The sequence below is a fragment of the Oryctolagus cuniculus genome, chromosome 21 (genome assembly GCF_964237555.1).
Source record: "Oryctolagus cuniculus chromosome 21, mOryCun1.1, whole genome shotgun sequence".
Taxonomy (NCBI): domain Eukaryota; kingdom Metazoa; phylum Chordata; class Mammalia; order Lagomorpha; family Leporidae; genus Oryctolagus; species Oryctolagus cuniculus.
This window is the reverse complement of record NC_091452.1, coordinates 30,857,237-30,879,335: the sequence shown is the minus strand read 5'-3', so window position 1 is coordinate 30,879,335 and position 22,099 is coordinate 30,857,237. Positions and strand designations below refer to the sequence as shown.

General features: G+C 57.8%; 3 protein-coding genes across 9 annotated transcripts; all 3 read right to left on the bottom strand.

The window, feature by feature from the left end:
• Positions 1–945: 945 nt before the first annotated feature.
• LOC100359341 (D-dopachrome decarboxylase) lies at positions 946–3,826 on the bottom strand. Its single transcript, XM_008250178.4, has 3 exons — positions 3,691–3,826; positions 3,213–3,388; positions 946–1,147 (listed from the first exon to the last, which is right to left on the bottom strand). The coding sequence occupies exons 1-3, from the start codon at positions 3,796–3,798 to the stop codon at positions 1,075–1,077; spliced, it is 357 nt and encodes a 118-aa protein (XP_008248400.1). The 5' UTR covers positions 3,799–3,826; the 3' UTR covers positions 946–1,074.
• On the bottom strand, positions 946–13,825 carry LOC100337941 (D-dopachrome decarboxylase). 7 transcript variants are annotated; one of them, XR_011385199.1, is made up of 6 exons: positions 13,231–13,740; positions 12,802–12,977; positions 6,577–6,753; positions 5,871–5,930; positions 3,691–4,548; positions 946–1,147 (listed from the first exon to the last, which is right to left on the bottom strand). XR_011385199.1 is itself a non-coding variant. In XM_070065954.1 (3 exons), exons 1-3 carry the CDS (start codon positions 13,336–13,338, stop codon positions 9,294–9,296), a joined length of 510 nt encoding a protein of 169 aa, XP_069922055.1. In that variant the 5' UTR covers positions 13,339–13,825; the 3' UTR covers positions 9,267–9,293. The 7 variants fall into 7 exon arrangements, 3 of the variants coding, with proteins under 3 accessions (XP_069922055.1, XP_017193992.1, XP_002722605.1); XR_011385197.1 differs by adding an exon at positions 6,112–6,299 and having other exon boundaries at positions 3,691–5,930; positions 13,231–13,739; XR_011385196.1 differs by having other exon boundaries at positions 3,691–5,930; positions 6,112–6,753; positions 13,231–13,743.
• Positions 13,826–14,671: 846 nt separating this feature from the next.
• On the bottom strand, positions 14,672–20,937 carry LOC100340711 (glutathione S-transferase theta-3). Its single transcript, XM_051837100.2, has 5 exons — positions 20,660–20,937; positions 18,477–18,564; positions 17,398–17,548; positions 15,362–15,538; positions 14,672–15,059 (listed from the first exon to the last, which is right to left on the bottom strand). Exons 1-5 carry the CDS (start codon positions 20,769–20,771, stop codon positions 14,865–14,867), a joined length of 723 nt encoding a protein of 240 aa, XP_051693060.1. The 5' UTR covers positions 20,772–20,937; the 3' UTR covers positions 14,672–14,864.
• Positions 20,938–22,099: the final 1,162 nt, after the last annotated feature.

Sequence of the window (22,099 nt, the reverse complement as noted above, 5' to 3'; positions counted from 1 at the left end):
TTGGTCAGGCTTTAGAATCCCATCCTTGGGCTCCATGGCAACCCCTCTCTCGCATCCAACCCTCAAGCGTCCCCTGAGCCCTGCTCGGAAGAAGCAGGACACTCACGAAACAACTCGGCAGAAGGCATGTGTACAGAAACCACTGGAACAGGAAGCCAGATGGAGAAACACAGCCAAGACCCAGCTTGCTGAGGGTTCCCTGCAAGGGTCCGGTACAAACTGTTAAAGGGGCCCGGCATATTCCGTTACAAACTAACTAAGTCTTAATGCGGTCTTTCTCTAGTGCACTGAAGACAAGGAATATCAAGTGTTTTCACAGGGCAGGCAACCGTGGTGCCCAGCACACACCAGGACTCTGCAGGGGACATCTGGAAAGCTCTGGAAGTGGAGACCCGCTCTGTGTTCCTCCCCCATTCCACTCACCCACACCCTGAAACAGGAAAGCGGATACGTGTTTAGATGATAAAGGGCAGGGCCCCGTTCATTCACTGTCTGATGGCAGACATTGCATTTCCAGCCTCGGCGCTCCGAAGCATGGGTTTTGCAGGGGGCACAGCTCCTGAGAATTCTGGGCAAGCATCAAGAGAGAAGGTAGAAACCCAGGAATGCCCAGGGGAGGTCCCTGCAGCTCCAGCCTGCCCCATGCCCGGGCAGGGCACAGCAGTCCACGGAGAAGCAATGGCCCTGGCACCTCAGGCTGATGGTAGGAGCCCCAGGAGGTCAGCAAAGTCTGCAGGAAGTCCCAGGCCAGGCCAGCTGCCCACACCTCACCCCCAGCCTGCACGTGGCCGTGAACAGGGAAGCTTCCAGGCTGTGCCCTTCTTGCCCAGATGTGAACACTGAAAACAAACAAGGACCCTGAAGAAAGAACATCCCAGCTGCAGGCTCCGCTGCCCGGGGAGGCCCGGGCTGCTGGGGCGGGGACCGGTGGTGCACAAGCTTGACTGATGGAACTCTCTTCATTTATTTAGCATGAGGGTGGGTCACAGGGCTGCCCGCCTGAGGGGGTGATCCAACCTGGGAAATCTGGAACAGGCAGCTGACTCGCACGCGTGCCGGATCCCTGCGTGCCAATCATAGGAATGTCATCACCGTCCCTTGCTTGCCAATTTGCCAGGGCTCCAAGGGGTAAAAGCGGATGAATATCCTTCAAAAGAGAAAGGAAAAGATATCAACTCTTCAGCCAATACCCTCATGGTGTAAGCCCCCTCCCAGGAGCTCCCACTGAAGCTCTCAGGCCAGCCTGCCTCAGCCCACCTGCCTTTTTATTTATTTATTGACAGGTATAGTTATAGACAGTGAGAGACAGAGAGAAAAGTCTTCCTTCCTTCCATTGGTTCACTCCCCAGATGGCCACTATGGCCGGTGCCGCTGTGGCTGGCGCTGCGCCAATCCGAAGTCAGGAGCCAGGTGCTTCCTCCTGGTCTCCCATGCGGGTGCAGGGCCCAAGCACTTGGGCCATCCTCCACTGCCCTCCCAGGCCACAGCAGAGAGCTGGACTGGAAGAGGAGCAACCAGGACTAGAACCCGGCACCCATATGGGATGCTGGAGCCGCAGGTGGAGGATTAACCAAGTGAGCCACAGCGCCGGCCCCCTTATATATTTATTTTTAAAGATTTATTTATTTAGCCGGCGCCGCGGCTCACTAGGCTAATCCTCCGCCTAGTGGCGCCGGCACACCGGGTTCTAGTCCCGGTCGGGGCGCCGGATTCTGTCCCGGTTGCCCCTCTTCCAGGCCAGCCCTCTGCTGTGGCCCGGGAGTGCAGTGGAGGATGGCCCAGGTGCTTGGGCCCTGCACCCCATGGGAGACCAGGAAAAGCACCTGGCTCCTGGCTCCTGCCATCGGATCAGCGCGGTGCGCCGGCCACATCGCGCTGGCCGCGGCGGCCATTGGAGGGTGAACCAACGGCAAAGGAAGACCTTTCTCTCTGTCTCTCTCTCTCTCACTGTCCACTCTGCCTGTCAAAAAAAAAAAAAAAAGATTTATTTATTTATTTGAAAGGCAGAGTTGCAGAGAGATAGAGAGATCTTCTATCTGCTGGTTCACTCCCCAGTTGGCCACAATGGTTGGAGCTGCACCCATTTGAAGCCAGGGGCCAGGAGCTTCCTCCGGGTCTCCCACGTAGGTGCAGGGGCCGAAGGACTTGGGCTGTCTTCTACTGCTAACCCAGGCCATAGCAGAGAGCTGGATCAGAAGACGAGCATCGGGGACTCGAACCGGCACCCATATGGGATGCTGGTACTGCAGGCCATGGCTTTACCCACTACGCCACAGCACCAGCCCCCCACCTGCCTTTTTAAAGACCTGTTCATCCCCAACATGACCTTCCCCTGGCCTCAACAGACAAGTGGTTGAGGGCTGCAGCTATGCATGGCTCCCCCAGGACAGAGACAGCACCATAGCCTGTGTGGTGCCGGGTGCTCAGCTCTGTCTATGAGTCTGTGGTTCAGGGAGCCATCAGGACCCCTCCTAACTTCAGGCTTCTGGAGGGCCTGTGCCCTGCCACGGCCACTTGTGAATTCATTCTCAAAGCCTGGCTCGTGGCCAGGTACAGAGTTATTCCCAACTAGTATCTGTGGAATAAATGGGGGCCAGCTTTGTGGTGGAGCAGGTAAAGTTGCCACTCGCAGACGATGGTATCCCATTTAGGTGCTGGTTCGAGTCCTGGCTGCTCCACTTCTGATCCAGCTCCCTGCTAACGGCCTGGGAAAAGCAGCAGAAGATGGCCCAGGTCCTTGGGCCCCTGCTACCAATGTGGGAGACCTGGAAGAAGCTCTGGGCTCCTGGCTTCAGTCTAGCCCAGCCCCAGCTGTTGCAGCCATTTGCAATCTCTGTGAAATTGTCATAATGCGGATGTCACCTCATGAGGATGGCAGGGCTGGACAGCAGGGCTGGGGACAGCCCTGGGGATCCAAAGAACCTATAGAGTTCCTGAAACATGATAGGTGTTTGCATGGTAATTACAGTCATTGGAATTATTCCCCCTCCCTTTCCCTCCTGTGGCTACGCCAGGCGGACCACCACCAGGGGGCGCCAAGAGTCCAGGGGCACCAAGTCCACGCGTGTCTTCTGTCTCTGGGGGCTGGACAGGAGTGTGCTTCTCCCCAAGCCCACTGAGGGTCCCAGAGTCGGGATCACTGCCTCCCCCGGAGCAGTCGGCCCCACTGGGTGCCCTCACTCCCCCTCCCAAATACACACGGCCCTACGCACCTGTCCTGGCCCAGGGCCAGCTCTTTGGTGAGGAACTCAAAGAATCGCGCGCTGTGGCCGCGGTTCTGCTCGGCGGTGCCCACCACGCCAATGGAGGAGACGCACAGCTGCGCGCAGGGCTCCGTGGAGCCGCCCAGCACCATGGTCAGGCCCGGCCGCACCGTCACGCTCACGCGCTGCGGGGGAGACCATCGTATCACCCGACGCCATGGCGGCCGCTGGCCAGCGCTGAGCTCCGAGAGGGGACAGGCCCTCGGGGTCGGGGCGCGGGGCACCTGCTGGGGCCCTTGGAAATCACGGCGGGGTCCCGGCTGGGGAGGGCGATGGGGGCAATGGGGCGGGGGCAGGCGGAAGGGCGGAGCTTCGGGATCCGGGCCGGGGGACGATCCCTGGGGAGAAGGGCGGCGGTCGGAGTGGCCAGAGCAAGGACCACTGATACCCCAGCCTCCCCTCGCCCGCTGCCCCCAGCCACGCTTACTTCCTCGGGTTTGCTCAGGATGGCGGCGGTGGCCGCGCACAGCCGCTTCTCCAGCCCCGCGGGCACGCGGTCGGCGGGCAGGTTCGTGTCCAGCTCTACGAACGGCATGTCCGGCGGGAGAGTGAGGAGCGCAGGCCGGGAGAGGACGCGCCGAGTCCTCAGACTCCCAGCGGTCCTGGACCAAGGGTGAGGGGCGGGGCTGTAACGCAACCGGGCTCCTCATTGGCTGCCGAGGCCACACGCCCCTCTCTCTGGAGGGACTGCCAAGTGGGCGGGCTCAGATTTCAGGAAGTCGCGCTGGGGCCGCTGGAACCCCGCCTTCCACGCTGGCCCCGGCTCTCTCCTTTCTGCACGTCGGGGGTGCTGTGGGCGCTGACAGCGTCCCCAGCCCACGTTTAGATGGAGGTCTGAACGCCCCCAAAAAACACACCCGTGGAGGCCTTCCCAGGTTCGACCCCAACAACCATCGCCATGGGGACCAAGACTGAGGTGTCACCTTTTCAGAATGAGAGAACTTCTTGTTCTTTATGGAAATCTGCGTGCGCTTCTCTGGAGCGGCCGGGGGACCTGGTGACTCCTGCGGACCCGGGTGGGGGCTGCGTACGATCTTTGGAGTAGCAGGATCTCCTGTATCTATGAAGCTATGGTGACTCAAATCCCAGGTCCCACTGCAGTAGCCTGATCCAATCCACTTTCCGGAGCTTCCGCCATTAGACTCCATAACTGGACTAAGTTCCACCCTTAATCCATAAACCATTAATCCATTAACCTTCAGAGTTTAAACATCTGTATGAGCTTGCAGAGCCTTTTCAGACCATGGTAGTTGCCTTCCCGTGATTTTCATCGCTCTTGCAAAGTCTTTGAACGGTAAATGTCAAAAATTTGTTAAAAGATTATTTATTTAAAAGGCAGAGTTAAAGAGAAAGAGAGAGAGAGAATCTTAACCGCTAGTGCACTCCCCAAATGGCTGCCATGGCCAGAGCTCAGCCGAACCAAAGCTAGGGGCCAGGAGCTTCTTCTGGGTATCCCACGTAGGTGCAAGGGCCCAAGAACTTGGGTCATCTTGCACTGCTTTCCAAGGCATATTAACAAGGAGCTGGATTGGAAGTAGAGCACCCGGGACTTGAACTGGCGCCTATATGGGATGCCGGCACTGCAGGAGGCGGCTCTGCCAGCCATGCCACAGTGTGAGCCCCAAATGTCAAATATTAGAGTGAATGAGTGTGTATGTTCCATGTCTACCACACAGGTAAAATTTAATACGTATGCCTGTTGGGACAAGCATTGTAGTCCAGCAGCTTAAGCCACTGCTGTGGTTGCCCACATCCCATATCCTAGCACCTGGGCTCTAATTCCAGTCTGCTTTGGACCCAACGTCCTGCTCATGTGCATCCTAGGAGGCAGCAATGATGGCTCAGTACGTGGTGGGTTCCTACCACCCCCGTCATAGACCTGGAGGGAGTTCCTGGCTCCAGAGTTCTCCCTGGCCCAGCCCTGCTGGTGCAGGCATCTGGGGAGTGACCCAGTGGATGAAGGATTCATCTTTTTGACTCTCACTCTTGCTTTCTCTCTGCCTTTGAAATAAATAAATAAACATCTAAAAATATGTGTGTATGTACATATGAAAGGGACCTCCATGGGGAGGCAAATTAGCCGAGACAATTTGTCATGACCTCGTCCTATTAGTACTTCCTTTATTACAGGATGCAGACATCAGAGCATGGGTGGTAACAGCCCTGAAGATGGTCAAGTCTTGGGACTGGCACTGGGGTGTAGACGGTGAAGCCACCGCCTGCAGTGCCACCATCCCATATGGGCACCGGTTTGAGTCCCGGCTGCTCCTTTTCCAATCCAGCTCTCTTCTATGGCCTGGGAAAGCAGCAGAAGATGGCCCAAGTCCTTGGGCCCCTGCACCCACATGGGAGATCTGGAAGAAGCTCCTGGCTCCTGGCTTCAGATCAGCATAACTCTGGTTGTGCAGTCAGTGGGGGAATGACCCAGCAGATGGAAGACACCCCCCCCACCTCTCCTCTCTGTGTGTAACTCTTTCAAATAAACAAATAAATATTAAAAGAAAAAAAAGATGGCCAAATCTGAGACTTGGAGTGGGGCATGGAGAAGGCTGTGGGCAGTGGGTGGGGTGAAGAGTGGGTATCAGTCAGGACCACTGCTCACCACACCTGCAAGGCCAGGAACGTCCCTCCCAGCAACGGGGTCCATGAACCAGACTCACACAGCACCTGCGGGAGAAAGGAGACAGACCCAGGGCACCAAGGTCATTCCTGACTCAGACCCCACTTCACTGGGCCAACCCCCATCTGTAAGTCAACCTCAACCCAGGAGGGACGGGGCCTGCTCCCTGCCAGGACTCAAGGAGTCACACATGGGTCAGGGATCCTAGAGGAGTCCCCAGTTCCCCACCTGGCCACTAGCTCAGTGTGAGAAACGCTTCACTGTGGACCTCAGCTTCTCCCTCATGGCAGGGTTTGCTGGAGGCTTAGCCTTGGCCTTCAGAACTGCAGGGGCCTCCTGGGGAAAGTCCTCTTCGGTGCAGCCTCCATACCCTGGTCCACACGGCTGGTTTGAGCTGGCATTTGGAGACTCAGCAACTACGCAATATATTGAGAGGTCTGGTAACTTGGTGAGTACCTGGGTTGTATCTTGCCTCTTCTGCCCCCTAGGTGATGGGCGAGGTGCCCCATCCTGGGAGACACTGGAGAGATCCACTGCAGAGATCTTCAGCCCATTGTGAAGATGCAAAGGCTAAGGCTCACATGCAACATGGGTCATGCAGACTTGCATAGCCAGAAAGAGCAGCATGAGCTGAGACAACTCAAACCCCAGGGGGCGGCCACCTCCCTGCACCCCCACCCCCGTGTCACTCACATGCATCAGCTCCGTGATGGCCACCAAGTCAGCCACGGAGATTCGGGGACCAGCAAGGAAGGGCTGGTCCCGCAGGAACTTGTCCTCAAGCAGCTGCAGGCACCTGTCCAGCTCAGCCAACGTGGCTGCCAACGTCTCAGGGGGCACAGCTTGGCCCAGGAACACAGGGAACAGCAGCTGGTGGGCCAGCAGGTGCAGGGAGGGCCAGCGTCAGATCCCAGCCCATGCTGGGTCCTGCCCTCATCCTGTCCATCACATCTCTCGGTTTCTCTCTGGCCACCTGCAGCCCTTGTCTCCTACCCAGACAGGGACCGCCCCCCCCCCCCATACAGGGCATCCAGTGGGCTCCTTCCGCAATCTCATCCTGCCCATTCTCCTCCTGCAGGAAGCCCTCCAAGGTTCCCCACTACCCTGACACAAGCCCCCACCCCCAAGGGCCTGAGCTGCTCTCTCCCCACTCCCACTGCACCCCAGATTTCTCTCTTTTGTATATCATTTATCTTCATTTTTTAAAAAAAGATTTATTTTTACTGAAAAGCAGAGTTACAGAGAGAAAGGGAGAGACAGAGAGAAAGCTCTTCCATTACTGGGTTTTACTCCCCACATGGCCCCAACAGCCAGGGCTGGGTCAAACCAAAGCCTGGAGCCTGAGACTCCTGCTGGATCTCCCATAATATACATACATATATAAAAATACACACACACACACACACATATATATATGTATAAATATGTATATATTTGATTATTTTGAAAGCTCAGATTCTCTCGTTTAGTTTTTTTTTTTTAAGATTTATTTATTTGTTTGAAAGGCAGAGTTACAGACCAGCGCTGCGGCTCACTAGGTTAATCCTGCGCCTGCGGTGCTGGCACCCTGGATTCTAGTCCCAGTCGGGGCGCCGGATTCTGTCCCGGTTGCTCCTCTTCCAGTCCAGCTCTCTGCTGTCGCCCAGGAGGGCAGTGGAGGATGGCCCAGGTCCTTGGGCCCTGCACCCGCATGGGAGACCAGGAGGAAGCACCTGGCCCCTGGCTTCGGACAGGTGCAGCGCACCAGCTGCACTGTGCCGGCCGTAGCGGCCACTTGCGGAGTGAACCAACAGAAAAGGAAGACCTTTCTCTGTTTCTCTCTCTCTCACTGTCCACTCTGCCTGTCAAAAAATAAAAATAAAAAATAAAATGAAAGGCAGAGTTACAGAGAGAGAGTTTTCCATCTGCTGGTTCACTCCCCAGATGGCTGCAATGGTTGGAGCTGCGCTGATCCGGAGCCAGGAGCCAGCCAGGAACTTCTTCTGGGTCTCCCACATGGGTTCAGGGGCCCAAGGACTTGGGCCATCTTCTACTGCTTTCCCAGGCCATAGCAGAGAGCTAGATCGGAAGTGGAGCAGCTGGGACCTGAACCAGCACCCATATGGGATGCTGGCACTGCAGGCATTAGCAGTGAGTTGGATCAAGAGTGGAGTAGCCAGGGTACCCGTACTCCTATGAGAAGCCAAGGTCACAGGCTGCATGCCACAATGCTGGCCCCTCATGTTCTCTCTCTCTCTCTCTCTCTCTGTCTCTGTGTGTGTGTGTGTGAGACCTTCCAATGGGAATGTGTGTGTGAACCTCCAGGTGTAGACTCCCACCTGGCCGGTGAGCTGCGTGTTCCTGATCAGTAGCAGCTGGGGTGGGGCCCAAGGCTCCCGGTTTCCAGCAACTCCCTGGGATAACAGCGCCTCTGGTCCCTGGACCACACCTTGAGTGACAAAGGTCTCCCCCCACCCTGCTCAGGTCTTCCCTGTTCTGTCCTCTAACGCACCCAGCTCCTGCTGCACCACACTGAGGGGGCTCCGCTCTGAGCCCCCAGAGACTCAAGGTTCACTCACTGACACCTACTGATGCCACAGAGCAGCGGTGCCCACTGCACGAGGCGAGAGTGTGCCCAGTCGGCTTCCTCACGTATCCAGGCACCCGCTGTGCTGGCCGCTATGTGAGTGCTCTGAAAACATGCGTTTCCAAACGCAGGAACTGTGGATAAATCAAACACAGCGCACACTGTGCTCTGTGCACCTGCTTGCCCACCATTGAGCGTAAGCCTGAAGTCATGCACGCATTGCCTGCTTGAAACCCCTGCTGCCCTCCCTGGCCTGTTTTTCTCCCCTGTCTTTGCCTGCTGGGATCCCAAGGGCTTCTGAATGAATGCCACTCATGTCTCACGTATTTTGACCATGACCTTTCCCTGTTTTTTGCTGGGCTTACGTTTCAGTCTTTACGTCATACACCAAATCTCACTGTTAAGTTAAATGGATGAGACTTCTCTTTGTTGGGTTCTGCTGTGCTTGGGCTTGGAAAGTCCTTCCATATCCAGAAGTTGATGGAAGAGTCTCCTTCCTGCTGGGACTTTTTAAATGTGGCAGCACCTCTGCATCTGAGAATCGGTGTGTAGCATAGTCAGGACTTGATGCTGTGTTATTGTCGTTTTTGGTTTTGTCTCTCTCAAAGGACAGTATTTCCAGGCAGCCTGGAGTATGCAGACGGGCCTGGGGCTAGCCGTTGGGAGCTCAGCGTCAAAGACCCACTGGAGGAATCACTCCTTGCTTGTGTGCCTTGGTTTCCCCTCTTGCTCCATGTTGGTTCCCCACAAGTGCTTGGGCTGGGCGGGCTCTGGAATTTCAGGATTTATTGTTCTAGGTCTCAGATCTGAATAGAACTTTTTGTTTTTTAAAAGATTTATTTTATTAATTTGATAGATAGAGAGAGAGGTAGAGCCAGAGAGAGAGAGGGAGAGAGGGAGAGAAGGAGAGAGAGAGAGAGAGAGGGAGAGAGAGAGGTCTTCCATTCCGCTGGTTCACTTCCCAAATGACTGTAATGGCCCGAGCTGAGCTGATCCGAAGCCAGGAGCCAGGAGCTTCTTCCAGGTCTCCTACATGGGTGCAGGAGCCCAAGGACTTGGGCCATCTTCTACTGCTTTCCCAGGCCACAGCAGAGAGTTGGATTAGAAGAGGAGCAGCCAGGACTCGAACCAGTGCCCATATGGGATGCTAGTGCTTCAGGCTGGGGCTTTAACCCGCTGTGCCATAGCACCGGCCCCTAGAACTCTTTATATTTTAATTTACTTATTTGGGAGGGAGGGGAGAGAGAGAGGGAGAGAGCAAGTAAGTGTACTCCCATCTTGGCTCACTCCTCAAGTATCCGCAATGGCTGGGGTTGAGCCAGGCCAAAGCTGGAAGCCAGCCGCTGGTCCCACTCTCCCTGGGCTGGGAGGGACCCTTCCAGGCGACAGCAGGGTAGCACTTCTCACCCTGTCCCACTGCCCTCCAGCGACCTGAGCTCTCCCTTCCTCCCACAGTGATTCTTCCACGACTCCCTCCCTTCCCTTCTCCCTCTTCGGGTCTGCTCTGCACAGCCTGAGCTCCAGAGATTATCAGACCTCCGGTACAGAGCTGGCCTGTAGGGGAGATCCATGGGGAGAACCCCCAGCACTCTGAGGTCTCTGAAGACCCCTGACCCCTACCTGCAGGCACCAGGCTTCTGGGGCCCCTGAGAGGGGCAGAGAAAGAGGCCGGTCAGCTGGTCACCAGATCACAGATCCTGACCCCATCAGAGCTTCATCAGTCCTGTGTCCGCTGGGAGCTGAACCAAGCAGCCTCCCACCTGGGCCTGGTGTTGGGGGAGATGCCCTGGAGCTGTGATGCACCCCCACACCAGGTCAGCTCCATCCGGGCTTCCTCCGAGCCATCATCCTAGCCCAGGTGGGAGGACTCTGGCTTCTGAGCAGGCTAGGTGATCTAGCCAAGCCCCAGGACTTCAGCCCATGAAGCGCGCTGGCAAAGGAAAAGGTGCCGAGTGAGTTAGGGATGCAGAGGAAGGAACTCCAAGGCCTGAGAGTGCTCAGCCGGCGTCAGGTACGAACACAGCAGGTGTGGCATATTCCACTGCAACGCGATTATTAGCCACGCAGAACGCAATGTACAGACTGAAAATCGCCATTCGGTCTTTCCCTGGAGCACTGGGGGCAAGGATCCTCACATGCTTCAGTGCCAGGCAGCGCGAGACGCTGTGGGGGATGCCGGGAGAGCTACTGAAATGGACACTTCCCGCGAGGTCCCCATTCTGCCCACCTGTGCGCTGAAATAGGAAAGCAGAGTACATTTAGATGAGGGGCAGGGATAGGGCTGACCTCGTGGCAGAGCAGGTTAAGCATACACTGTGATGCCAGCATCCTACATTGGAGGGCTGGTTCGAGCCCCAGCTGCTCCACTTCCAACCCAGCTCTCTGTTAATGTGCCTGGGAAAGCAGGGGAAGGCAGCCCCAAGTACCTGGGCCCCTGCCACCCACCTGAGAGACCCAGATGGAGTTCCTGGCTCCTTGCTTCAGCCTGGTCCAGCCCAGGCTGTTGAGGCCAGTTAGGGAGTGAACCAGTGGATAGAAAATCTCTTGCTCTCTCTGTCTCTCCTCCTCTTTCTGTCACTCATTCTTTCAAATAGATTTAAAACAAAAAAAATGAGGGCAGGGACTGCATTCACTCACTGTCTGATGGCAGACACTGGATTTGCAGCCTGGGCGCTCCAAAGCCTGAGATTTGCAATGTGCATAGAAGGTACAGAGAAGCCTTGCTAAGAATCAAGGGAGAAAGTGAAGTCCAGGGGAGGTCCCTGCAGCCCAGCCTGCCCCAGGCCCAGGCAGGGCTCAGCAGTCCTCGGAGGAGCAATGGCCCAGGCCGCCTCAGCCTCAGGCACCTCAGGAGCTCAGCAGGGTCTGCAGGAAGCCCCAGGCCAGGCCAGCTGCCTGCACCTCACCCCCAGCCTGCACAGTGCAGCCACCAGGCTGAGCCCTCTACCCCGATATGTGAGCACTGCAACCATGGCAACCAGGTCCCCAGCTCAAGAGACGCTTCTCCTCCAAGCTCCGGGGAGTTCCTGCCACACACACACACACACACACACACACACCCCAAGCACGCTGCCCGTGGCGGCCCAGGATGCTGGGGACGGGGACAGGGCGGTGCACAAGTCAGGTCTGAACCATGAGGCTCTCTCTTCATTTATTTGTCAGCAGGGTGGAGACCAGGAGGACGGTGAGGGCACAGGCAGGGCTGCCTCAGGGTGGGGTGCGCGCTCAAAGCTGGCATCCCCCAGGCCCCCACCCCATCAGGGGGCAGCTCTGGAAAAGGCAGCCGGCTCACAGGCGTCCCGGATCTCTCTGTGCTAATCATAAGAATGTCATGACTGTCCCTTGTTTGCCAACTTGCCAAGGCTCCAGGGGGTAAAAGTGAATAGATATCCTTTTAGGAGAGAGAGGGGGAAAATGTCATCAGCTCCATGGCTAATACCTCATCATGCAAAATCCCTGGAAGGCCAGCCCCGCGATGCCGCTCCTGGGGGGTTAGCACCTTACTGTGGCGGAGGGAAGTCGCTGGACCTTCCCCTCCCCCAACTCTGTTCACCCAAGAGAGGCTGTGAGCTGGGGATGGTTCATCTCCAGGTTTGCCTGGGGTCCCCCAGTGGTGCTGACCCCAGACCTAGCTGTCTTTTCAGCGTTCTGTGACCGTGTTCCTGAGTTTCTCCTGGGACCCCAGGACAGCCCCAGAATTTCTTCTGAGCTGCCTGGAAAAGTTTTAGAAAATCAGACTCTGGGGTGCCGGTTAGAGACCAGGCTGCTCTACTTCCCATCCAGCTCTCTGCTATGGCCTGGGAAAGCAGTGGAGGATGGCCCAGGTCCTTGGGCCCCTGCACCCACCTGGGAGACCCAGAGGAACCTCCTGGCTCCTGGCTTTGGATCGGCACAGCTCTGGCCGTTGTGGCCAATTGGGGAGTGAACCAGTGGATGGGAGACACTCACTCTCTCTCTCTCTCTCTCTCTCTCTCTCTCTCTCTTTCAATCTGCCTCCCCTCTCACTGTAACACTGACTTTCAAATAAATAAATAAAATCTTTAAAAAGAAAGAAAATCAGACTCTGGCTTCTTCAGGGCCATACCAGGTTGCCTTCTAGGTTCATACCTGGGAATACTGAGGTCTAGAAGCCACCCTTTGAACAGGTGTCACGGGTACCACTGCAGGACCGATTCATTCATTCATTTACAGGACCACCAAGGAGCTGTCACTAGGGGCCTGGGAGCCTGATATGTCTGTCCCTCGTGGGCAGGGTGAGGGATGTGGGGGCCCTGAGCCAGGATCACTGCCTCCCCTGTGCATTGTCCCAAAGCGATCCCACCCCCATCCCCACTTCCCACGGCCCTACGCACCTGTCCTGGCCCAGGGCCAGCTCTTTGGTGAGGAACTCAAAGAATCGCGCGCTGTGGCCGCGGTTCTGCTCGGCGGTGCCCACCACGCCAATGGAGGAGACGCACAGCTGAGCGCAGGGCTCCGTGGAGCCGCCCCGCACCATGGTCAGGCCCGGCCGCACCGTCACGCTCACGCGCTGCGGGGGGGACACCAACGTATCACTGGGAAAGCCGAAGCGAGAGGGCCCCGGGCGAGTCAGGGCCGGGTGCATGCGCCGGCGTCCTTTTAGGGTCACCTCGCGGTCACGGTTGGGGAAGGCGACCACGAGCAAACGCGGAAAGCGGGCAGGTGGGTCGGGGTCACTGTTGGAGTCCCGGCGCAGCCAGGGCCGGAAGCCTGGTCTCTCAGTCTCCCCTACACCCGCCCTCCCCGCCCCCTGCCACACTCACGTCCTCGGGTTTGCTCAGGATTGCGGCGGTGGCCGCGCCCAGCCGCTTCTCCAGCCCCGTGGGCACGCGGTCGGTGGAAAGGTTCGTGTTCAGCTCCACGAACGGCATGTCTGGCGCGAGGGTGCCAGCAGTAGCCGCAGGGAAGGAACGCGGTGTCCTCTGGCCAGAGGTTCCCTTAGTTTGCAAACTGGGCAGGAGGCGGGGCGCCACGGCCAGCGGGCTTCTTATTGGCTGGGGAGGGTCTCAGCGCTGCCCGATTGGCTGGCGTCCAAGCTACACCTGCGCCTCTGCAGACAAGGTTCAAGTGCGTTGGCTCTGATTTCCGAAAATCCCCTCCTACCTAAGCAGGTCAAGTGCAACCGCACCCGCAAGTAGAGGGCTCCGCCCACCCCGCTCCAGCCCTGCCGGTGGGGGTTTCCCGTCCCGCGGTCTCCACGTTCTAGCTCATGGGGAGGTGTGACACCCGCAGTACACACACAAGCATACCCTTTGGGGGCTTTCTTCTGGCTGGACCCCAGTAACCACCACCCCAGGGGCTTAAAAATTTCCCTAACCAGTTGCCATGTGCTTTTCTGCAGCAATCAGGACACCTGGTGACACCTACAGGTGCAGTTAGAGCTGGGCAAGACCCTTGGTGGAATTGCACCTCCACCTGGTCCCCAAGACACCTGTCTCTTAGTCTCTTGTGACAACAGTGAACCATTGAACCCGTGGTAACCTGCTGGCCACACCTAAGTCTTACCAGTGTTGGGACGCCTGTCCATTGTAAATATCAAACATCCACAAATGTGCCCACGTGTGACTTCAATTACATGCATTAAATTCCCCACAAGTGTGCATATTCAAGGGGCTTCCTGCCATAGTCCCGCCTGTCCTGTTAGCAGTTAGCTTATTCCAAGATTCATCTATCAGAAGGCCTGGGACACAAGACATGGAGGTGGGCTGTGACAGCCTGCAGGTGGCAAGACTGGAGAAGCCAAGGTCAGAGTGAAGATTGGGCATGGGCCAGTCCGGCTGCTCCACTGCACCTGCAGGACCAGGGATTGTCTTCCCCGGTGGGCGGAGACAGACCCAGCTGATCAAGTCAGCCCTCATCAGACACCTCTTCCCTGGCTCAGCCACCATCTGTGATTTGTGCTCCACCCAGGGGCTCCCTGCCAGGACTGAAGTCGGGAAACACAAGAGCTGAGGAGCCCAGAGGGGTCACCTGGCCTAGCCTGGGGCTGTGCAGGTCAGAGAAGTCGCCCCAGAAAAAGCACCAGGCTAAGATGATGAAGAGGGGGCCTGTATGATTGGAGGCCACAAGGCCAAGGCGGGAGGTGGGATCGGGGGCAGACGTCTGAGACGTGTGAGGTCTGCAAGGCCCTCAGTGCAGCAGAGTTCAACGCCTTGAACTTGAGCCCCCAGGCGAGGAGAAACCAAGGCAAGTTTCCAATGGACATCAGCTGAATCAGTGTTTATTCAAGCTCGTTCCAGAGGTGACCTGGAGGTCCGATGGAAGGAAGGGTGACAGTGGACAGGTGACAAAAGGCGCACACAGACTGAATGACCACAGGAATGTGGGGCACAGAGCACTTGGCAGTGTTCTGCCTACAGCCGGGGACATCGCGGCTCCGCTAGCCGGGGCCTCCCACTCACTGCAGCAACACCTGCAGTAAGGGCCCCAGCTTTTCCTTCACGGCCGGTTCTGCCGGGGGTATGTCCTTGGCCTTCATGATCACCGCGTGGGCCTCCCGGAAGAGATCCTCCCCCACCGCAGCCTCCACACGCTGGCGCCACGCAGCCAGTTTCGGGCGGCTTTCGAAGATGCGACAGCCGGCGCTGACGGGCTGCGGCAAGAGGGTGCAGGGAAGAAGGGGTGAGGCCAATTGCACGCTTCCCGATCTGCTTGGTGAATTCCTAGATGGAAGTGCCCCTCCCCCCACTGGTGGGATGGGCCCCTCAGGGAGGGGTGTTCAGACCCATTTTATAGATGAGAAGACTGATAATTACAGGGGAGGGAGGTGTCTCATCCAGGACCTCATAGCCAGAGAGATATAGCAACAAGAGCTAAGACTTCGGCACCATCCCGAGACAACTCAAACCCCAGGGGGCGACCACCTCCCTGCACCCCCACCCCCGTGTCACTCACATGCATCAGCTCTGTGATGGCCACCAAGTCAGCCACGGAGATTTGGGGACCAGCAAGGAAGGGCTGGTCCCGCAGGAACTTGTCCTCAAGCAGCTGCAGGCACCTGTCCAGCTCAGCCAACGTGGCTGCCAACGTCTCAGGGGGCACAGCTTGGCCCAGGAACACAGGGAACAGCAGCTGGTGGGCCAGCAGGTGCAGGGAGGGCCAGCGTCAGATCCCAGCCCATGCTGGGTCCTGCCCTCATCCTGTCCATCACATCTCTCAGTTTCTCTCTGGCCACCTGCGGCCCTTGTCTCCTACCCAGACAGGGACCGCCCCCCCCCCCCATACAGGGCACCCAGTGGGCTCCTTCCGCAATCTCATCCTGCCCATTCTCCTCCTGCAGGAAGCCCTCCAAGGTTCCCCACTACCCTGACACAAGCCCCCACCCCCAAGGGCCTGAGCTGCTCTCTCCCCACTCCCACTGCACCCCGGGCTCCTCAAATGGGAATGTGGGTGAATTCCTGCTGCCACTCCAGGATCTACTTAAGGTGCAGGTTCCTAATCAGTAGGAGGCTGGGTGGGGCCTGGCACTCTGCATTTCCAGCAACTCCCTGGTGACACCAACACTGTCGCTCCCCCTCTTCGTGGAGGAACGACACTAAACCCTGCGCTGTTCTTTCGTCTGCTCAGCCCTCCCCGGGTTTGCTGCTGGTTCTTCCCGGGTTGGCTACTGTCCCTTCCACCTCCGTGGAAGGGCGGTTCCCCCTGCCACATTCCCCACTTCCGCAGGGGAGCGGCACACCGCCGGCCGGCTCTCTCGGGGGCTGCACAGGTGTTCCCCTTAGATGTTCCTGGTGCATGCTGTCTCTCTCCTCCTTTATAGTCCTCTTCCACCAATCCCAACTCGGCTGCCCACACGCCGAGTTCGCTGCTCTCCTCCAATCAGGAGCAAGTCCTACAGTTTATTGGCTGAACTGGAGGCAGCTGTGTAGAAGCTGTTTTCTTCTCTCCCAGCGCCATATTGTGGGAGAGCAGATGCATAGAATAAGTCTTAATTCCAGTAACAGTCTAGTCCGAGTTGCTCCCCACAGACACTCCTGGTCCCTCGCCCTCACTTTGAGTAGCAAAGATCTCCCCTCCCTCCGCTCGTCTTCTCTGCATTCTGCCCTCAAATGCCCCAGGCTTCCACTCCCACCAACTTGAGGGGGTTCTGCTCCTGGCTCCCACATAGGCTTGAGGTAGAAGCTCAAGTTTAAAGTCCTGGGAACCCACTTGCTGCCGTGTGCCCCCCAGCCCCCCAGAACAGACTGCCTGCACAGGGCACGAGCATGCATGTCCACCCTGCTCCCTCACACTCACAGGGCACACACCGTGTCCCAGGTACAAGGTGAGTGCTATGCAAATATTAATTCAGAGCACGCAGCTCAGACATGCACACGTTGCATAATAAAGCCAGCAGGTGTGTGCTGCGTTGCTGTGTGCACACTTGAGTGCTGCTGAAATTAAACACGGTTTTACCGCTAATGACCGTGTCTCTCTGGCTTTCAATTAAGCCCCTGCTGAGTTCCCTGGCCTTTTTTTTTTTTTTTTCAGTACAAAAAAAAAAAAAAAGTCTGGTGGGTTTCCAAAAGTATGGCAAAGAATGTCACTTCAGGTGCGTTATGGCACCACCAGTTACAGTCCTGGCTGCTCCCCTTCCAAGAGCCAGGTCCCTGGGAAAGCAGCAGAAGATGGCCCCTGACACCCATGTGGGAGACCACAATGGACTTTGGCCTGATCCAGGCCTGGCCATTGCAGCCATTCGGGGAATGAACAAATGTAGCAAGGTGAGGAGTTTTGTTTTGCTTTTGTTTGTTTGTTTGTTTTCATCTTCCCCAAAGAGCCACACCCCCAGGCAGACATGGCCCCGGGAGTTAACTGCTGGGAGCTCAGGATGGATGGCCCACTAGGCGAATCACCCCTTGTCTGTTGGGCTGGGCAGGTTCTGGGCTCTCAGGATTTGTTGTCCTAAGGTCTCGGGTCTCCCGGAGGTGCTCCTGGCCCCCAAGGCTCACCTTCTGCCACGTGGCCCTGGTGCAGCAACTTCTCAGGGTGGTGTGCTGCCACGACAGGTACTCATCCACACGGGCGCGGGCCTGCAGGTCCTGGGGGTACCAGTGGTCAGGGGCCTTGTACTTGCGGCTCAGATACAGAAGGATGGCCACACTGGGGCGGCGACAGGGGCGGGGGGGGAGGGACAAGGCAGGGGTGCAGGACAGGCCTAGATCAATGTTCAGCAATTTTGTGTGTGTAGGGGGGGGGGTGTTTTCATAATTGCCATGGGAGGCTCAGAGAGGGTAGGCGACTGCCCAGGCTCACACAGCTCAACCTTGGGGCCATCCCTATCATCGGAACTTGAGTGCCAAAGTGCGACACAAAGCGACATGTCTTTCAAAAAGATCTGAGGCTCAGAGAAGGCTTCCAGGAGGAGAGGGTAGCCAGTGTGAACCTTGGGGGACAAGCACAACTTGGATTCCACTCCCCACCACATCGGCCAAGCATGGACAGAGCAAGAAGCGAGGACAGAGCAGAAGCGAGGACAGCTGGCCCCTCACGCTCTCCTGGGGCTGGGGGAAGGCTTCCAGGTGACATTCAGACATTGCTTCACACCCCCATCCACCTCCTCCTATCAATCTGCCCGAACCCTCTAGCCCCCTCCACCAGGAAGTCCTCCATGGCTTCCTGTCTTTAACTTCTCCCCCACTCTGAGCTCCAGATCCTCCATGAATACCGGCTTCCCCAGCAAGCCCCCGATCCAGGGCAGCTGAGAGCCTGCTGCGGTGGGTGTGAGACACAGCACCTCCCCTGCCCTCCAAGGGCAGGGCTGGCCATGGAGAGGCCCAGGAGTAGCCTGGGCCCTGGGGCCCTGTGCAAGCCCCTCCCCTCTCTTGGCCTCAGTTTCCCCGTCTGCAGCATGCTGGTGTGGAGTGGAGGTACCAGGCCTTCAGTGGCTCTATTCCCAGCCTGGGTGCCTCTGTCTGCTCAGCTCACTGTCCACCCTGGGGCTGGCCTAGGTGCTCGGAGCACATCTGCTGGGATGGAAACTGTCAACCGTGGGCCACAGCTGGCCGAATGGACCCCGGGGACCCGTTACCTCTCAGCCAAGGTGAAGTCTCCATCCTTCAAGGCCGGCACCTTCCTCAGGGGGTTCACCTGGGTAAAGGACTCAGTGTAGTGCTGGCCTGTGGGACAGACCAGAGAGGGGAGGCGGGAGGGGGGTGCTGAGCCTGCTGAGGTCTCTCCCTCCCCCTACTCCTAAATCCAGCACCAGCTTTCCGAAGGCTCTATCTGGGAAGAGATCGGATCCACAGATCCGACCCCACTACAGGACCATCTTCCCTTTGTCCACGCCCTTGGACCCCTTGTCAGGAACTCCAGCCTCCTCGGGACTCCAAGCCTGCCCACCTTGATCCATCTCTCATCCCAAATGGGGACTCGGGCCCTTCTGAGCAGGCTGGGTGACTTGAATGCCCCCCCACCGTGCGCCAACTCCTGCCACCCCTGCCTGCTTAGGCTCTCAGCCTAACCTTGCTCTCACCAAGAACACCTGTCCACACTCCCTTCCCCAGCCACACAGACTCCCACAGCTCAGCTTACGTCTTCCTTCCCTGGGCCAGACCCTCACAGCCCCGTCTCCACGAGGGTTCTCAGGTCTAAATCACTTGCACACCACAGCTGCAGCCCCACAGCCCAGAGGTGTGCTGCAGAGTTTGCTGGGTGCCCGGTTAACGTGTGGGGAGGCAGGGGGGCCACCATCCAGCCAGGCTCCAGCCTCGCCTTGGACCTTCTCATAGCGTCATTCTCCCTCTACTGGATGGGCACAGTCAACCCTGCCCATTCTTCCTTCAGCCACTGTCTCTGGAGGCGGGTGTCGCAGCGCTGCAGGTTAATCTGCCACTTGGCATGTCTGCAGCCCTTATAGGCGCAGCAGCTGGAGTCCCCGCTACTCCACACTTCCCATCCAGCTTCCTGCTAATGCATCTGAGAGGCAGTGGATGACGGCCCAAGTACCTGGGTTCCTACTACCCATGTGGGAGACGCAGATGGAGTTCCTGGCTCCTGGCTCCTGGCTCTGGCCTGGTCCAGCCCCAGCTGTTGTGGGCATTTGGGGAGTGAACCAGTGGATGCAAGATCTCTCTCTCTCTCTCTCTCTCTCTCTCTCTCTCTCTCTCATTCTGCCTTTTAAAAAAGTAAATTTTTAAAATGTTTACTTATTTATTTGAAAGGCAGAGTGACAGAGAGGCAGAGGTGGGGAGGGGGAGGGGCCTTCTGTCTGCTGGTTCACTCCCCAGATGGTTGCAACAGTCGGAGCTGGGCCAGGCCAAAGCCAGGAGCCAGGAGTTTCTTCCAGGTCTCCCACATTGGTTCAGAGGCCAAAGGACTTGGGCCATCTTCTACTGCTTTCCCAGGCACATTAGCAGAGAGCTGGACTGGAAGTGGAGCAGCCACGACTCAAACTGGGACCAATATAGGATGCCGGCACTGCAGCCAGCGGCTTTACCCACTACGCCACAGCACCAACCCTTAAATAAGTAAATCTTAAGAAACAGAAAATAATAGAAAGGAAAAGAAAGAAAGAAAACACCTCTGTGTCCAGCTGCTGTCCCATAGCAGGTACCCCAAGCTGGGGGTACCAAAGGCAGCAGTGTAAGGGTTCCTTGGAGCAGGGCTGCCCTCTGGCCTCCCCAAGTGCTCCTGGCCATGGTGCCTGCCCTAGTGTGCAGCTGTAGCCCTGTTTCATCCCCTAGACTCTGTTCCAGCTGCGTCTTTCCAGGCCAGCCAGACCTGTGAACACTGCCTCTCAGATGAAGGTGCTGACCTCCCTCCAGCTGAGTAAGCGCCGCCGCCACGGGCAATCAGAGGCAGGAAAAAGCAAAAGCAGAAGAATGGCGAGGAAGGCAGACAAGCAAAAGGACCTAGGCAGAGGCAGGCAGGACCCAGAGGCAGGGATCAGATCCAGGAAGAGTAACCCTCTGCAGGTGGATGCCCAGAGGCAGGGGACGGAGGCTACTCCTGGTAGAAGATGAGGAGGTTGCTCTGGTCCTTGCTCCCCACCTCCCCCCTCCTCTCCAGCTGCCCGGCTCCCTTCCGTCCTATACTTTTTGCGGCAAACATCAGGACCCTTTGAAAATACACAACTGCTAACTGATGCAACGGCTTCCACGCTGGGGAGTCTGGCGCTTCCCAGCTGCCTGCACAGCCGGCCTGGCCGAGCGCCGCAGTCCGGACAGGGGGCTCCGACTCCCCAGCCTGCTCCGACCCACCGGCCTCGCCCACCTTTGAGCAGATCCACGGGGCACAGCTGAAAGGGGATCCCGTTTTTCTTGGCGAAGATGTAGACGGCGCGGCAGGGCTGGGACATCAGGTCCAGGTAGAGCTCCAGGCCCATGGTGGAGGGTAGCGGACAGCCCTAGGAAGCCGGCCTGGGGGCGGGGGCAGCAAGCTGCGGGCACTGGAGCGGGACCGGGAACGGTGCGGGCAGGAACGGCTGGGACGCTGAAGCTCACAGCTGTGCGCACCGCCCTGGCGACCCGAGGCCCGGCCACGCCCTCCGCGCCCATTGGATGGCTCTGCAGAACTTGGGGCCAATCAGCGGCGCCCTCGCTCTCCGCGAGTCCGGGCTGCGCGCATCTTTCCAGGTAGGGGAGGGCTCCCCTACACTGCGGCCCCCCGCCTCCGGCTGCCAAGTCACGCGTGCTTCCAGGGAGTTTGGGGTGGGAAGGCCTCTGCTGGCTGGGGGCGCTGCCATGGCCCAAGCCCCTCCTCCCACCCAAGGCCAGGGCAGAGGAGGGGGGCCAGTACTTGTCAAAGCTGTCAAGGCCCAACTTGGGGCACCCTCATCTCACAGGGTCTGGGTTCTTTGCTTCCCATTCAGCTTCCTACTAATGGGAGCCCTGGGAGGCAGCCCCTGATGGCCCAAGGACCACTTGCATCGAAGGTAGAATCCCTGGTTCTGCTCTTAGCCTGGGCCTGGCCCAGCCCTGGCTGCTGTGGGCATTTGTGGAGAGAACCAGCGGATGGATGATCCGTTTCTGTCTTTCCCTACCTCCATCTTCTCTCTGCCTTTAAAATGCAACAAAAATACATGTTGTTTTTAAAGTGGAGGAGAGGAGGGGCAGCGGCTTCCTCACCCAGTGCCTGGGCCCAGCGCCCAGGGAGGAGGCTGGGCAGAGTGTCTGGCCCTGCGCCCAACGCTCACACCCTGGGAAGAAATGATCCCCTCCTCCCCAAGCTCTGGACTTCTATCTCTCCCACTCTAGCGAATGCGTTCCCTGGAAAGCCACAGGCCCCATGGGGCAGATCCTCTGGCCTGCAGCAGTGGCCGGGATTGGACAGAACGTCCCCTCCCTGTTTGCAGGGCCGAGTCTCTCCAGCTGCAGTTCCGGATTCTGAGGCCTGCGGCCATGACATCCCCTATCCCCACCCTGCCTCCATTTCTCTTGGGGTGAAAAGATCCTGTCCCCTGTGGGGAGCAACTCGGACTATACTGTTACTGGAATTAAGACTTATTCTATGCATCTGCTCTCCCACAATGTGGCGCTGGGAGAGGAGCGTACAGCTTCTACCCAGCTGCCTCTCACCAACTTGACAAGCTGCAAGAGCCGCTCCTGGTTGGAGGAGAGCGGTGCGCTCGGCGTGTGGGTAGCAGAGCACGGATTGGTGGAGAGGACTATATAGGAGGAGAGAGACGGCATGGTGGTGTGGGTTGGTTGGAGA